Source organism: Grampus griseus (assembly GCF_964374135.1).
Source record: "Grampus griseus genome assembly, chromosome: 15".
In the NCBI taxonomy this organism is placed as follows: Eukaryota; Metazoa; Chordata; class Mammalia; order Artiodactyla; family Delphinidae; genus Grampus; species Grampus griseus.
The window spans coordinates 7,407,774-7,425,341 of record NC_139009.1 but is presented as its reverse complement, the minus strand read 5'-3'; the positions used below and the strand labels follow the sequence as shown (position 1 = coordinate 7,425,341).

Here is a 17,568-nt window from a genome sequence, read left to right as displayed (position 1 = left end):
AAGCCTGCCCAGCCCTCCCTCCCCCTGCTGGCCTGAGCCCGGGATGCCTGCCTCATCACACTAACGACGCTGCACGATCACCCTTGCTTCCCTTGCTCTTTCAGCCTCCTTGAGGGCAGGTGATCATCTCTGTGTCCCCAGAGCCTGTGACAGTGCCCAGCAGGGAGCAAGCGCTTCGTATGAGAATCTGCCTATTAACCCTGATTGTTGTACTAACACTATCCAGGTTGCTTAGAAGAGGTACATTTCAGACAAGGTCTCGTGTCCATGCATTTTCACAAACTCCAGGCTTTTACGGCGCTCAAACCAAAGAGAACGCGTCCCTCTTTTCTACTAGAATGCCTGTGACTCCTTTAGGACTCAGCCCCCGTCCTCGTGGAGGCTCCTAAGTACTTGGTTTCCATCACAGCACGTCAGGCACTGTGGGTCTGGTCCCCAGGCCGCGAGCTCCTGGAGGACAGTCATCGCTGGATGCCCGGCACCCAGCACACTGCCTGGTACTCGACGGCCAGGCACGCGTGTCCGATAAGTGAGACGAGGAGACGGTGAAGGTCTCCTGACAGAAGCCTCCAGAAACCTCTGGTTCGTGACTGTGAGTTCTTCCACCTCCTCTTCCAGGTGGAAAGAAAGCACCAGCCCCAGCTCCAGACACTGCTCCCTCCCCGCAGCCCCAGTTCCAGACACCGCCCCCTCCCCGCAGCCCCGGCTCCAGACACCACCCCCTCCCCGCAGCCCCAGCTCCAGACACTGCCCCCTCCCCGCAGCCCCAGCTCACGCATCCAAGGGCCTTGTCCCCTCTGCCTGAGGACGCCCTCAGCCTTAGAAAGCGGCAGCCCTGGGCCCTCCTGTGCTGCCAGGACTGCAGCCTCCGCTCCGCCTGCCCCGGAAATGACAGGCTCCCGTCCCCTCCCCTCTCCCCAGCTGAAGTCCGGAAGCCTGGTCTCGAGGGAGCAGTATGGGCCTTGGATCAAGGGCCTGTGAGGTCAGACCACGGCCCGGGCAGGCTCACTTTGAATCAAAACACGCTGTACACAGGCGGCTGCCCTTGAGCAACAATGATGTCATCTAAGAACCAAAACAAGGCCTTCCCGGCAGCGGCAGAAAGAAGGACCTGTGACCACACAGGCGGCGGTCTGCTGCCCGGGCAGCCAGACGGGCCTTCAGATGGTTCTGACTGCGCGCTCAGCCTCTGCTGCAATCATTCCACGCTCCAAGCACAGCGAGAGGCAGAGAACCAACAAAAACAAAGGGTGCCCGGGCAGAGCAGAGAGCCGTAAAGGGATTAAGTCCATTGACAGGTGAGAAAACCAAGACCCAGGGAGGTGACCTGCCAAGGTCACAAAGGACCAAGCCTGACTGTCCCAAGGCCAGTACTGCTGGCCCTCCAGCAAACACAGTCCAGAAGACTTGGGTGTACCCTCAGGGACATCAGATTAAAATCCCACCTGCTGGGGGCAACACTGTGTTTCTCCAGTGAATTCTCTCAATCACTAGTTCCCTGGGTGCTCTGCAGAAGAAAAATACTTCCCCATCCGGATAATATCAGGAAAGCCTGAGACAAGCTGTCCCAAAGGTCTCTTGACTGCAGTACTTTTCAGAGCCTTTACTACACGTGCATGAGCAATGTTCAGCAGCCGGCCATGAGCTCTGCCCTAGCGTCCTTGACCTTTGTTTGCACAGGGCTGGGGTACGGGACCAGCTGGAAGTTGTGGGCACCCAACTCCCAGGCGGCCTAGAGATAATGCAACACATACGAACAAATGAAGCTGAATTCCCACCTCCTGAGAGGAGAAGCAGCGGCTCTTAGAGTCGTGCCATTTGGACTGGGAATGGATACGATGTAACAATAACATCTAATTTTAATTGACGTGGATTTTGAATAGAATGTAAGCATTTTGATCATTATCGTAATGTGAGCTAAAATCCTAGAATCCTCAGGACCAGGTTTTTATGTAGAAAAATAGCTCTAGGCCCTAAGTCCACGCTTCAGTCTAGGGCCCTATGAGTTACCTGCTGGGAAGTAAGACCAGTTCATCAATTGAACAAAATAATTTTTTTTGATTAGCCTCGGCAAGAAATCTCAGTGTAACTATCAGATTGCATTTGGGAAGGCATTTTGGTGACTTCTAATCTGTAAAGATTTGTATTTGTCCTAAGAGGATCTGCTGGCTTCAATTCCACCAGTCTGAGCAGGCTGGAGAAAAACCAAAGCAAACGACACCTTCGAACAGGGAAACCAGAAATGGCCTGTTTAAGCACAGGGACTCTCCCAGGAGGGGCCTGAGAGAAGAGGGCTCCCTGTATGAGCCAGCCCCCAAGAACAGGCAGGAGGACGCTAGGGACAGCCATCACGGCAAGAAGCGAACCGCAAGCCAAAAGATGCCCAAGTTGATCTTGAACTCCAGGGTCAAGGCATTCACCACGCCAGGAGGCATGCAGTGCTGCATGCCTTGCCTCCCTCGAGGGAAGGGAGATGCAAGGAAGAGCGGGGAGGGAAAAAACAGTTGCTATCTGTGTTATATGGATATCGTGACCACGCTACGAGATTGTCACTTGAGAAATCCATCGTCACCTGATCACTGTATCCCTACAACCAGACTGAGATTCCACCTTCCGGGGGACATGCGGGTGGCACACTGAGCACACACACAACAAACAACGCACAACCTACTCTTTAAACATTTCATTTTCTCCTTCAAACCTGCAACGTAATAAGGTGGAGTTATTAGACTGCATTAACATACAAAACTAAGTTCAGATTTGGGAGTACGAACATTTCCATGTATCAGTTAAAACAAGCAAAGAAAAAGCTTTCGAGTGTTCCCAGGAGGGAATTCCCTGGCGGTTCAGTGGTTAGGACTCCACGCTTCCACTGCAGGGGGCACGAGTTCGATCTCTGGTCAGGGAGTTAAGACCCCACATGCCACACGGCGGCCACAAAAAAGAAATGTTCGCCGAAGGGAAAAGACTTTAATTTATATGTAATAAATGATATAAATAAATATTAAATATAGAATATATGTTCTCATTTTCAGTATACTTATGCATAGAGTCATAGGTCTAATTATCTCTACAGATGCTGAAACACCTAATTCTAAGGTTTCCAAAGCCTCAAAGCTTTTGTCTTGCACGTTTTAAGTGCACTCAAATTGTTTGTACACTAATTCATGGACCAAAACATCCTTGGAATCTAAAGATTTATCCTGTTTGCATAGGGGAGACAGAACGCCAAAGGCAAACATGCTACCCAAAGTGTTTTTGGTCCATCTCTCCTCCGCCTACTGGGCACAACTAAAGAATTCAGTCTGAGGCATTCCCAGCAATGGAGGCATTTTTCAGCCTCGTTTGGGGAAAGGGATAAATGGGTTGGGGGGTGGGGACGGAATACTCCATGCGGGATAAAGTGGGGGCTGATAGACAAGGTGGGTGAGCCAACCAACCATTAAACCTCATTGAACCCATTTTCATTTCAAATTTCACTGAGGAGTTCAGCTACAGGTAAGAAATGCCAGATGCTTTAGAAATGAGACAGCAGGATTATAAGCTTGTAAAGGGGCACGTCTTCCAAACAGCGGTGCCGATGTGTCAGTCTAGAGCCTCCGTGGTACCTGCATCATTTCAGCCGCTACTGTGTGGTCACATGTGAGGCCACTGATGGACCAAAATGGGCTGGGAAAGCACCGTCATAAACGCACTTCAGGAACCTACCTCCATTGGCCAGGAGGTTCTCCTGGACCTTCCCCTTTGCATCCTCCATCACTTCCACCACACTCTGGGCCATTCTCTTTATGAGGCTTTGGGGAAAGAACAAAAAGCCAGTTAGAGTAGGGAACTGCCCTCAGCATACTCTCACACTCTGCTGGCAGGAAAAGGACCAGAGTCACCCTTTGGGAGAACAACCCAGCAATATGCATGAAGAGACGTAAAATGCTAACCAGTATTTAAACCAGTGTTTCCACTTCTGGGAAACTATCTTAAGGAAACAGGACAAACAGAAAAAGCTTTCTGAATAAAAAGATGTTCTTCGCAGTAACGTTGCTGACAGCGAAAAACTGGGAGCCGCTGGAAGGTCTGACAATAGCGGATTGTTTAAGTGAAGGACGGTATACCCAGCTGAGGGGTTATTAGCAGCCACTGAAAATAGGTTTACAAGGAATTTCTAATACCGTGGAACAAGGCGTGCATTATAATGTTACATGGAAAGAAAACAAGATACAGACTTATACACACAGTATGGCTGCAGCTATGTGAAAATGCTCTTCCTACTTTACATATTTTCTATTCTAATCCAGTATTGCTTTTATAATTAGAAAATTAAAACTTTCTAAGTCTTCAGAAAACATACTGAAGGCTCCAGAAAGTACGAGAAAGGAAAGGAAGGTATGAGACTTGGAGGCAGAAGGGCTCAAGTTCACTGTGGCTCTGCCAAAGGTATGACTCTGGCCAAATTCATTTAATCTCTTTGAGCCTCAGTTCTCTTCTCTGTAAAATGGGATGATACCCATTTTGCGGGATTGTTATAAATATTAATAGAACTAGTCAGGCAAGAGTGTCTGGTGGCAAAGAGTGTCCACTCCTGGAGGCCCATCAGTTAGAAGTCCAGCTGGCAGCAGGCCAACCAGGATCAAAGTCTAAAAGCTCTGATGATCTACATCTTTGCCTCAGGCCCTCTCTACTCATTCTCCTGGCTCCCAGGAGGGAGCAGGTGTTTGCAGGCAGGAGGATGAGGTCACTGAATTCCAAATGGAGAACACGGTTTTCTGCTGATGCAGACACTGGCCATGTGGCCACTCAGAGTGGAGCCCAAGGGCCTAGGGCCCGACACAGAAAACTGAGGCAGAGGGCACTGAAAGGCCCCAGATTAAAGAAAGAGAGGGAGAGAGGGAAAGACGGAGAGAGGGAAGGAAAAAATGACAGAGTAGGCAGGGAGAGCAACTTGTTTTCGCATCTAACTTATGTATGTTCGTGACCATAAACTGAAAAATACAAGTATAAAGTAATTAACAAAAAATGAAGGGGCTTTCCTGGTGGTGCAGTGGTTGGGAATCTGCCTGCCAATGCAGGGGCACAGGTTCGAGCCCTGGTCCAGGAAGATCCCACATGCCGCGGAGCAACTGAGCCCATGCACCACAACTACTGAGCCCATGCGCTACAACTACTGAGCCTGTGCTCTAGAGCCTGCGAGCCACAACTACTGAGCCCACGTGCCACAACTACTGAAGCCCGCGTGCCTAGAGCCCATGCTCCGCAACAAGAGAAGTCACCGCAATGAGAAGCCCGAGCACTGCAATGAACAGTAGCCCCCGCTCGCCGCAACTAGAGAAAGCCCACGCACAGCAACAAAGACCCAATGCAGCCAAGAATAAATATAATTAATTATTTAATTAATTTTTTAAAAAAATGAACAACCACACTCTCCCACCCAAAAGGAAACACGTGCTTTGAATTCTGGCATACTTCCAAATACTTAACACTTCCACAGTTTATATTAAGTTGAGGTCCTCTTTTGTTTACCAAGTCCTCTATCACTGTTATCGAATCATCACAAAAATTCTCGAATTTTTGTGATGATTATCATCCCATTTTACAGATGGGAGACTGTGGCCCAGAGGAGTAATTTGCCTCCCAACTACCCAGTTTGTCTGTGGACCCCAAGGCTCTAGGCCACCTGGGCTCAAATCTCCACAAATGTGTTGGCATTTCTGAGGATAGCAGTTCTGCATCTTACTAATGACAACGGGGCAAGTTACCTAGCTAATCTCATTCTGTTTCCTTGGCAAAATGCGGGTGATGTTCCTCATCTCACAGAGTTTGGTGCAATGCATGTCAAGAACCAGGCCCCCGGGAGCTTGTGGTAGGTACCTTCAGATGAGCTCTCGGCAGCCTGATGGAGGCGCCTGGGCTCTCTGCCCTCTGGCTCCCCAGTAGATTCGATAGGAGACAGTGAGGGCAGGGGTAGGGGGTACAAATCTGGTTCCCTCCCAGTTCCAGTAATCTATCTCCCCTCATCTCGTATAGCCTAGGGGTGTGGCAACCTCTCTGCGTCTACCTGGGTTCCTGTACCATTCCCTGTGCTTCTCAACAGCCCTCATACAACTACACGCTCCTTTATGAATAGACCTTTCTCAAATCATCCTAATTGGAGCATGTCTTCTGTTATTTGTTAGAACCCTGACCCTATAAATTCATTCGCTCATTCACTCATTCATTTAGCAAATTCCAGACATTAATCAACTGTGTGCCAAGCACTGATTAGAGCGCTGTGAACCTAGATGCTATGCACAGAGCAGCCCCTGCTCTCAGAGAGCTTCTTTCTAATGCTGTCAAGCGCTCCTCTTTATCATCATTATAGCGACACATGCAGGTTGCTGTCTCTTATTACCATATCCTCTGTCACATTCTGAGTAATTTACATGAAGGAAGTAGTAACTGCAACCCTAATGGCAATGCCTGAAGCACAGCAGCTGTTCAGGAAATGTTTGCTGAATGAATAAACGAATGTCATAGCACCTAAATAACACACATGCTTCCTTCCTAATCGACCTAAAAGCAGAACTCCCTCGTCATTCTGTTAATGACTCTTTGCTGTTCCCAATTCTAGCCTCCAAGAAATGTTTAACTATAACAAGCATGGAGGCGCACCTGCCCCTAGGTGTGTACACCACCACGGAACATCTCAGAATAGCACAGTCTGACGAAGCTTAATTGCTGGAAAACCTGCTTGTTACACGTAACAAAAATTCCCTGACTTACTGTGATCATTAACTACAGTCATCCGTGAATTGTGGTATGACAAAATCAGAACATTTTTCTCATTGAAAGGAATCTAAGAGTCTAGATGCTGTTTTAAATTTACTTTTCTCACTTTACAGTTCATTGTGAAAACCTTTACACGTCACGGTAGAGCTTCCTCATTCCTTTCATTGACTGCATAGCATTTCGTTGCAAGGTTGTATCATAACTAACTCTCCCGATTGAACATTTGGGCTGTTTACGCTTTGAATGATTTTGCAGCAAAGCATATATTTTGCCCATTTGTGCAGGCACATATGTAGGATAAATTGCAGACGAGTAACTACTGGAATACAGGGTGTGAGCACTTGCAGTTCTAACAGATAAGGCCAAATTATCCGCCAAGTATACAGAGCCAATGTACCCTCCCACCAACAACGGATGAGACCGCCTGCCTCCTAAAGTGATGGATTACGGATCTTTTTAATCCCTGCCAATCTGAGAGCTGAAAAGTTCTATCTCACTGGTGCTCCGACTTGCATCTGTTTGATCATCCATGAGGCTGGACATCTTTTGATAGGTTTATTAGACTCTACCGATGGCTGTCTTCTTCTGGTAATAGAGTGTTCATATCTTTCACTGGTTTCTCGTCATTTTTTTTTAAAAAAACATCGATTTGTAAGGGCTCTTAGGTGTTTTGGGGACTCAATTCTTGAGACGCTCTTTTGAGCTAGGTAACATCCCCACTCTGAAGATGAAAAAATTAAGACTTAAAGAGCTAAAAGTCCCCCTACAGTGAGTTATAAGTGTCAGAGCAGAAGTTGAGCCCAGATCTACATGACTCCAAAGCCATGCTCTTCAGTGCCTGTCTAAACTAAACTCTGGCTCCCTCCTCTAACACAAAAGCTTATACTAACCCACAAGGGAAGATACAGAAATCATATTTTTAATTAAAAAAGCAAATCGCAGATGATGTGCAACCTTGATTGGGGTTTGGTTACACTGAGGCACCCAACAAAATCCATCAACCTGTTCGTACAAGATGCACACATTTCACTGTATGTACATTTTACCTTATAAAAAAAATTTTTTGATGGCCAACAGGCACATGAAAACATGCTCAATATCACTAATTATTTGAAAACTGCAAATCAAAACTATAACGAGGTATCACCTCACACTGGTCAGAATGACCATCATGAAAAAGTCTACAAATAATAAATGCCGGAGAGGGTGTGGAGAAAAAGGAACCCTCCTACACTGTTGGTGGGAATGTAAATTGATATAGCCACTGTGCAGAACAGTATGGAGGTTCCTTAAAAAACTAAAAATAGAGTTACCATATGATCTAGCAATCCCACTCCTGGGCATATATCCAGAGAAAACTCTAGTTAGAAAAGATACATTCACCCCAGTGTTCATAGCAGCACTGTGTATAATAGCCAAAACATGGAAACAAACCCAAATGTCCATCGACAGATGAGTGAATAAAGAAGACGTGGTACATATATACAATGGAATATTACTCAGCCATGAAAAAGAATGAAATAATGCCTTCTGCAGCAACATGGATGGACCTAGAGATTATCATATTAAGTGAAGTAAGTCAGAGAGAGAAAGACTTATATGTGAAATCTAAAAAAATGATACAAATGAACTTATTTACAAAACAGAAACCGACTCTCAGACATAGAAAATGAACTTACGGTTACCAAAGGGGACAATGGGGGGGAGGGGAAATATAAATTAGGAATTTGGGATTAATATACACTTACTACTATACATAAAATAGATAAACAACATGGACCTACTGTAAAACACAGGGAACTATATTCAATATCTTATTGAATAACCTATAATCACCATTACATTAACCTATAATGGAAAAGAATCTGAAAAAGAATATATATATGTATATGTATATATATAAAACTGAATCACTTTGCTGTACACCTGAAACTAACACAACATTGTAAAATAACATTCAATTTTTAAAAATTGGTAAAACAAAGAAAAGAAAAAATATTTTTTTACAAGATACTATCTTTGTTTTTTTTGGCCACACAGCATGTGGGATCTTAGTTTCCCTACCAGGGATCGAACCCGTGCCCCCTGCATTGGAAGTGCAGAGTCTTAACCACTGGACCGCCAGGGAAGTCCAACAGATACTATCTTTTTTTTTTTTTTTTTTTTTTTTTGTGGTACGCGGGCCTCTCACTGCTGTGGCCTCCCGTTGTGGAGCACAGGCTCCAGACGCGCAGGGTCAGCAGCCATGGCTCACGGGCCCAGCCGCCCCGCGGCATGCGGGATCCTCCCAGACCGGGTCACGAACCTGTGTCCCCTGCATCGGCAGGCGGACTCTCAACCACTGCGCCACCAGGGAAGCCCTATAATCCCACTTTAAAAAATTATATGTCAGTATACACCTAAACGAGAATCCTGAAAGAAAAGACACCAAACTGTTAACACTGGTTACCTTTGTGGGTACAAGAACAGCACTTTTCCCTTTCTATGTACTTCTGTAATGTCATGCTTGAATTAAGACATAATGTTACTTTTGTAAGTAGAAAACAAAAGAAACGAAATAAATAATAATATAATAATTAAATAAATAATAATGAATAAAAATAAATAAACATAGCAGCGTTATTTACAAGACCCAAAAGATTGAAGCAATCCAAGTGCCCATTGGTGGATGAATCGATAAACAAAATGTGGTATTACCCATATAGTGGAATAATCATGCAGCCTTAAAAAGGAAGGAAATTCTGCTGCCTGATACAACATGGATGAACCTTGAGGTCATTATGTTAAGTGAAATAAAAAAAGAAACACTGTATAATTACACTTAAATGAGGTACCTAGAGTCAAATTCATAGAAACCTTAAGTAAAATGATGGTTTCCAGGAGCTGGAAGGAGGAGGGAATAAGGAGTTAGTGTAGTGTAAAATAGGTTAGCAGAGTTTCAGTTTTGCAAGATGAAAGAGTTCTGAAAATGAATGGCAGTGACGGTTGCACAACAATGTGAATGTACTTAATGCCACCGAACTATTTTAAGAATGGTTAAAACGGTGATAAGTGGGAGAGAATTCCAGGACGATGGTAGAGTCAGAAGCACCAGGAGCCTGTCTGCCCACCTAGACAACAGTGGCACTGGCAGAGTCTATCTGCTGTTCTGTGACTGTTTTGGAGTCTGGAGCCTATTGAAGGCTTGCAACTGTCGGGTGGAAGCTTGAACCATAAAACTGTAGTCAATCTGGGTCAGTTTCAGCTCTTAGCACAGTAGCAGCCATCCCTCCCCACCCCTAGCCATGGCAGGCAGCCCTGCGTTCCTGGAGCAGCTGATACAGTTTGCAGGAGCCAGGGTGGGCAAAGGACCCTGTCCTCCAAACAGTGGAGAATCTGCTCTGACTGCTACTTCTGATCACAGAGGCACAGACGAAGAGGTGGGCAGCCATTGCTGCCACCTCCCCACATTGTTGCGAACCCCCCTCCCTCTAGCTGTAGTGACTCCCAAGGGATTTAAAGGGCCAGTGCCCATTTTTCCTCCCTTCTTTTCTCTTTTTTTCCCATTTCTGGGAGCCGGACATTAAGACTAGGACATTCAAAAACAACTGTGCACATGGGGGAAATTAGAAAATGGCTGTGCATGTCCAGGGAAAGCCTCAGAAAAGACTTAAGGGGACTTTAAGTTTACGCCTCAGGCTGGTCCTTGGCACAGAGACAAACTACAACAATAATTTTTTTTTTTAATAATAAGCAAAAACAACAAAACCCAGCAAATCCTGGGGAAGGTGGAGGATCTGATTTCCAGAGTTACCACATTATTAGATTCAAATGTCCAGGGCTCAACAACAACAAAAGAAATCACAAAACATACAAAGAAACAGGAAAACAGGGCCCATTCAAAGGAAAGACATATATCAACATAAACTGTCCCTGAAAAAGATCTGATGGCAGATCTACTAGACAAAGACTTTAAAACAATTGTCTTAAAGATGCTCAAAGAACTAAAAGAAGGTGCAGAGAAAGTTAAGAAAACAAAGTATGAGCAAACTGGAAATATCAATAAAGAGATAGAAAACCTAAGGAGAAACCCAGAAGAAATTCTGGAGCTGGAAAGTACAATAACTGAAATAAAAAATTCACTGGAGGAATTCAAAGGCAGATTTGAGCAGGAAGAAGAAAGACTCGGTGAATTGAGGACAGGACATTGGAAATTATTGAGTCTGAGGAACAGAAATAAAAAGATAGAAGAAAAGTGAACAGAGCCTAAGGAACCTGTGGGACACCATCAAGTAGACCAACATATGCATTGTGGTAGTCCCAGAAAAATAAGAGAAAGGAGCAGAGAGAATATTTGAAGAAATAAAGATAAAGCTGAAAGACTTATATTTCTTGATTTCAAAACTTACTACAAATCTACAGTAATCAAAACAGTGTGGTACTAGCATAGACATACATATAGACCAATGGAATAGAATAGAGACCCCAGAAATAAACTCTCACATATATGATCAAATGATTTTTCACAAAGGGGCCAACAGCATTCAATGAGGAAAGGACAATTATTTCAACAAACAGTGCTGGGAAAACTGTAAAAGAATGAAGTTAATTTAACCCCTTACCTAACACCATATATAAAAATTAACTCAAAATGGATCAAAGACCTAAATGTAAGACCTGAAACCATAAAATGCTTGGAGTAAATCACAAGGCAAAAACTTAATGATATTGGACTAGGAAATGATTTCTTCAATATGATACCAAAAGCACAGGCAAAAAAAGAAAAAAAAATACAAGTTGGACTTGAAAAATTTTAAACAGTGCATCAAAAACATTATCAACAGGATAAAAAGGCATCTCACAGCATGAGAGAAAAAAATTGCAAACCATCTGATAAGGGATTAATATTCAGAATATATAGAGAATCCCTAAAAATCACAACATAAAAACATACAACTTCATTCAAAAATGGGCCTAGGGCTTGAACAGACATTTCTCCAAAGGAGATATACAAATGGCCAACAAGCACTGAAAAGGGCTCAAAATCACCAGCCAACACTGATGGTGAGGAGGCCTGGTAAAATGCTTGGCAGAACAACAAAAAGTCACCCATAAACATCAGGATAAAAGCTTAACCTCACTTGCTGGGATAAAGCATTTTTCACTTACCAGATGGGCACAGTAAAAAGATTTATAATTTCAGCACTGGCAAGTACTCTAGGAAATGGGAATACCCATGCCCCGTTGACACAGCGTGTCAAATGAACAGCTTTACAAGAGAGTATTTTCAGAATATCGATCAAACGTTTTTAACACACAGATATTTTTGCCCAGCAATTCTACTTCTAGGAATTGGCCCTTCTGACACGCTGGCTCCTGCGCAAAAAAACGTATACACAAGGATGTGGGCTGTGTCATGGTCTGTAATTGCAGAAGACAGGAAGTCATCTCAATGTTATCAATAGGGGACCCAGCTGATATAATGGATCACCAAGGAATCTCTAAAAAACAATGAGGCAGAGGGACTTCCCTGGCGGTCCATTGATTAAGACTCAGCACTTCCACTGCAGGGGGAGCGGGTGTGATCCCTGATTGGGGAACTGAGATCCCGCATGCCACGCCGCATGGCCAAAAAGCTAAAAACAAACTAACAAACAAAAAGCAATGAGGGAGGTATCTCAGACTGCCATGAAAGGTTGTACATCACGGAATAAAAGGAAAAAAGGCAAATAATAAACAGTATCTATAGTTAAGACCACGTTTTTGTAAAAAGCAAAAGACATAAACACTCAAACTTGTATTATGTATAGAAAAGTCTATAAAGATTCAAAATAAATTGTGGAAATGGTGTCCTTTGGGGAGTGGGACTGTAGAATTGGAATTCGGACTTAAAAAAACCAGCATGATTATGTATTAATAATAAAAAGACCAATAATGGTCCTGCAAATACACAAAGCAAGAAGCTAATAAAGGAATAAGTCAAAAGCATCTACCTGGGCACAGCCCATTAAGATTTCTTTCAAATTAACTGCTGATACCGTGGCAGTCATCTGGGGAGCCCCCACGGGGAGAATGAGTAAGATGGGGGTGGGGGGGGAGGCATCACCCAGGCGGGAGGTGGGGCAGGTAGGGAACGGAGAAGGGAGGAGCTAAGCAGGCAGAATCCAGAGACCTGGAATGGCAGGGATAAGAGTCAGGAAAGACGGAGATGCCTGTGGCCGAGTATGTGACAGAAACACCCTGTCCTCCCTTTCTACAAATCTTCTGGGGCACCTTGAGCACTGCTGATTTCTGCACCCTGGGCTCCAAGGGGGCCCAGAATCCCTGCTGCGCCTTGGGGTATATGAGGGCTCAAGAGCTAAGAGCACAGCTAGGCAGGTGTTCCTGAGATCTCTCTGTCTACCGCCTCTCCTCCTGCAATCTCATCTGGCCGTCTGGCGGGCAGGGCCTCAGGGCTTTTCCAGTCCCAGGTCTGTCGGGGGAAGGAGCAGCCGGGGCAGGAAGCCTGCCCCGCACTAGGTGCAAGTGGGCTGATCCCCACTCACCTGAGTGCCCCTGCCCCAGGGCTCAAGCACAGAGGTGCTTCCTAAATGGTGTCTCCACACCAAACTGTGCACAGCAAAGCATCCCTGTGGGCCACACTTTCATCAGGGCGCTCCGCCTCGGCTGGGCGATCTGTACCCACCCGCCTCTCGCCCTGCTCTGTGGGAAGGGCTGGGTCTCCTATACCCAGTTCTCTCATAAAGAGAGCACGGCTCTTTTATTCCGAGGTTCCGAGCTCCTGAGTGCAAGTGTACGGGACATGAAAGAGGGCATCCCCCCTCCCCTGGGTTTTCTGGGTAATTCAGGCAGAGCAGACTAAGGTGGGTCTGGTTTTCTGAAAGGACCCCAAGCCTGGGGGAGAGGGCCAACAGGTGACAGGCAGGGAAGAGGGAGTTTCCATAGGGTCTTAAGCAAGGGTAACAGCGGCTCCATCTAGCGAGCTGCCCTCGGTCCTCAGAAGGGCCCTTGGCACAGATACATCTGAATTCTCAGGACAGAGAAGGAGAAGCCCCCAGGAGCTGAGGAAACAGATTCAGGGAAGCCAAGAAACTCCCCCCGCCCCTGGCCCTTTGCTGGTGGCCGCAGCATCAGCTAGTACCAGTCCTGTACCCCTGCCTCTAAAGTCAGTCTCCATCCTCCACACCAGCTGCTGGCAGCGCACCTGGGATTGACGTGCCCCGCTATGGGGGACCCAAACCCCAAGCCCCTCCCTCAGCGCTAACTGGCCTCAGAGTCAAGGTAAAGGTGCCACCACAGGCCCAGTCTCCCTCTGCAGCCACACGGCGGCCCTGAGCAGTGAGGTCCAGAAGCTTCCACACAGGTAGGCAGCCTGCTCCCCACGGCTCCTCTGGTGACTCAGGAGCCCCTAGGCACCTCACCCGCTCCTTTGTCTCTCTGCTTCCTCCTCGGCCAAGGGACATGTCCCGCAGCAAAGTCATCAGGAAAATGTGAGGAGAGCAATTCAGTGACTTTCTTTTTAGAGAAACAAGATCCAGTGAGGTCTCTGGGAGGTCCCTGCTCTGGGGACTCTGGCCCCACTTACAGCTTACTTTGAATTCTGCCCTTGATTCTCAGAAACTCAGTTTCAGAAATAGACAAATATTTCCACCTTTAGAGGAATGCCACTCAGTTAAGTCACCCCGCCCCCTGCCACCGTCACTCAGAACAGAACGGGTTCTGGCCAAGTTGGCTTTGTGCAGCTCAACTTGCCCACAACACAGCATAGAAATTCTTGGTCCTCTCCAAAAAGCCAACCTGCCGGGACTTCCCTGGCGCTCCAGTGGTTAGGACTCTGCGCTTCCACTGCAGGGGGCACGGGTTCGATCCCCGGTTGGGGAACTAAGATCCCACATGCCACCACCAAAATAAAAAAAATTTTAAAAAAAGCCAACCTACTCCCAGAGAAAATTTGCCCCCTAGTGGAACGTGGAGGAGAGGAAGGCTACTTGTTCTGAAGTGGTACTGAAATGCTCTGGGGTCTTTTAGGAATAACCGGGCAGTTAGACCCTGAGCATCAGCACACATTGGTCTACGTTCTGGAGAGTTTGCCAAAAGTCAACCCACCCAGCAGCCCGGTCACCACGCCCAACGGCAGGGGCCCCAGGGCTCACAGGTGAAGGGTGCCGCCAGACTGGTACCACCCGCAGCCTTCCCAGGGGATGGAGGGGTCAAGGTCAGAAATGGCAGATCACGAAATGGGATGACAGGTGACTCAGGAACACCCAAAAGTGTACTTGCTCGTGCTGGTGACCCAAGAAATCCACATTCACACAATCATACGTCATTTTCATTTTGCCAGGGACGTGAACGACGTTTTTTAAAGGCACTGAATCAATGAGGGTCTGATGAAAGAGCACGTTCTCGCAACCTTGTTGGAAAACAATTTAGCAATGCATACAAGCAACTTTAAATATTTCTACATCCTTTGAACCTGTAATTTCACTTTCGGAAGTGCAACTTTAGGAGGTAACCAAAAATGAAGACAAAGATTTATGCTAAGATGCTAATTAGGGTGTTAATTATAGTAGAATCATCTGTGTTTTATTACCATTAAAAAATAAAACGAAACAAGCTCCCCACCCCGGCCATTAAAATATCTTTAACATTACTTTAGAGCCATGGAAGTATGACCATAACATAGTTTGCCCACCCAGAATCATCATATGGGGTCACAGCTGGAAGGGCCTGCAGGGGCCAAGGCGAGGTGGGGACTTGCCTGAGGTCACACAGCTCCTTGGGAGCTGACCAGGACAAAAACTAGGCCTCTAGGACAGCGTGGCGCTCCTTGGGAGGGGACGGCAATGGGTTCCAATCACCCTTTGGGGATGATGGCGACGTTCTGGAATTAGGTAGTGGCAATGGCTGGGCTACTCTGTAAATATACTAGAGACGAGTGAAGTTTATACATTAAGGGGAGGAATGCTGCGGTGTGGAATTATATCTCAATTTTATAAAAGAATGTCTCGGCCTTTTTCTTGGCTCCAAGGGTGGAGGCCCAGCGTGGAGAATGTCAAGGACTGGTTTGGTCATTTATGCTGGATGTCGCCACCTCCCCCCGAGTTCCATGGCTCTACCCCCTTTTTTCCCACCTCCACTATATTTTACAATTACCAGAAATCTGTCCAAGCCCTGCCCTGGGTCGCTGTCCTAGGCAGGTCATGCCAACTTCGTCCAGGTTTCCTTCAACAGCCTCCGCTGTGCTTTCCTTGCCTCTCCCAATCTGGCCTCCTCCCGCCCCTCCCTCCCATGGCAGCCAGAGGGATCTCTAAAAACACACATCTTAGCGTGCCATCGCATTGCTTCAACTCAAGAAGTTCAAATATTGACGTTCCAACTCCTCAGCAGAGTTTACAAGGAACACCCCTCCCTGTCGGCCTCCTCTTTCTCCACCCTCTTCCCCTCCTTTGCCCTTCCCGGGCCAGTCTTCTGAAGCTACCTGGATGCTACTCACCCTTTATAACAGCCCAAGCGCCCCCTCCTCAAGGCAAGTCAACCCTAACAAATATTGTACAAGAGAGCGTTGGAGAACACCTCCACCCACAACACGTTGCTTCCTCTGCTGCACACCTGAAACTAACACAACATTGCAAATCAACTGTACCCCAATTTAAAAAAAAAAGGAACTACCATTTAAAAACAAAAATTGTTGCCTCCCGCACTCAGCAAGAACATACTGTATCCGCTATGCACCAGGCGATGTTATGGGAAACAGCGGTGAACGAACAGACCACAGTTGTTGCCCTCAGGGGGCTTACACCAGGACCCTCCCTCCATCATATAAATTATCACGCTGCTAAAGTGCTGGTTTCCTCATCTGGTCACCACTAAACAAACAGATCTCTGAAAATGTATTAATTGAGCTGTCATCAGCTCAAGCAAACATACAGTGCCTCCTAGAAAACACACAGACGCTCAGCAAACCCCGGCTGGCTAGTGGATAAGCGCCTTAGGGTGTGAAGCAAGAAATCAGCCCAGTGGTCCTCAGAGCCACCACGGTCCCCAGCCTTCCCTGCTTCACTCACGTGCCACCGACAGGATCCAGACGTTTGCTTTACTCTGCTGCCTCATCTCCCAGAACGTGAACTTTTCAAATGGGCATTTCTTTTAAAAAAAATCAGTATCCCTTATGTCTACAAAATAGTAGTACTCAATGCAGCTGTAATATCAAGCTTAGTCCATGGCAAGGGGGCCACGCCCTGGGACACCATGCTTTAGAGGGTCCTAATCTGGCCCTCATCTAAGCCACTACCATCCCACAGGGTCAGGAAGCAGTGCAAAGGTTTGAGGGTCAAAGGGGAGGTATGCAATCACACTTTGGGTACCAGGAGCCTAGCTGCCTCAAGGAATAGGTATTTACCCAAGAGAAATGAAAACTATGTCAATACAGAAAGGTACATGGATATTCATAACAACTTCAATAGTGCAAAACTGGAAACCATCTAAATGTCCTCCAATGGGTGAATAAATTGTGGCTTACCCATAAAATGGAATACTACTCGGCAGTTAAAGAAAAAAAAAAGACAATTAATATACACACTACAACATCGATAAACCTCAAATAATGATACAGAATGGAAAAACCAAACCAAAAAAATAGAGTACATACTATATCATTCCATTTATATAAAAGTACTAGGACTTCCCTGGTGGTGCAGTGGTTAAGAATCTGCCTGTCAATGCAGGGGACACGGGTTCGAGCCCTGGTCCGGGAAGATCACACATGCCGCGGAGCAACTAAGCCCGTGCACCACAACTACTGGGCCAGCGCTCTAGAGCCCGCGAGCCACA

General features: G+C 46.3%; 1 protein-coding gene across 7 annotated transcripts in view; it reads right to left on the bottom strand.

The window, feature by feature from the left end:
• Positions 1-17,568, bottom strand: part of ATP6V1C2 (ATPase H+ transporting V1 subunit C2) — a 54,481-nt gene that overhangs the window by 21,566 nt on the left and 15,347 nt on the right. For 5 of the 7 annotated variants that reach the window (XM_082671981.1, XM_082671983.1, XM_082671982.1 and 2 more), the window contains exon 4: positions 3,709-3,794. The exons of 1 other annotated variant lie outside the window; for it this stretch is intronic. In XM_082671981.1, coding sequence (XP_082528107.1) covers positions 3,709-3,794 — 86 coding nt within the window. Of the gene's footprint in view, positions 1-775; positions 868-3,708; positions 3,795-17,568 lie in introns of those variants that run through there. One more of the 7 variants, XM_082671986.1, reaches the window with a different exon arrangement.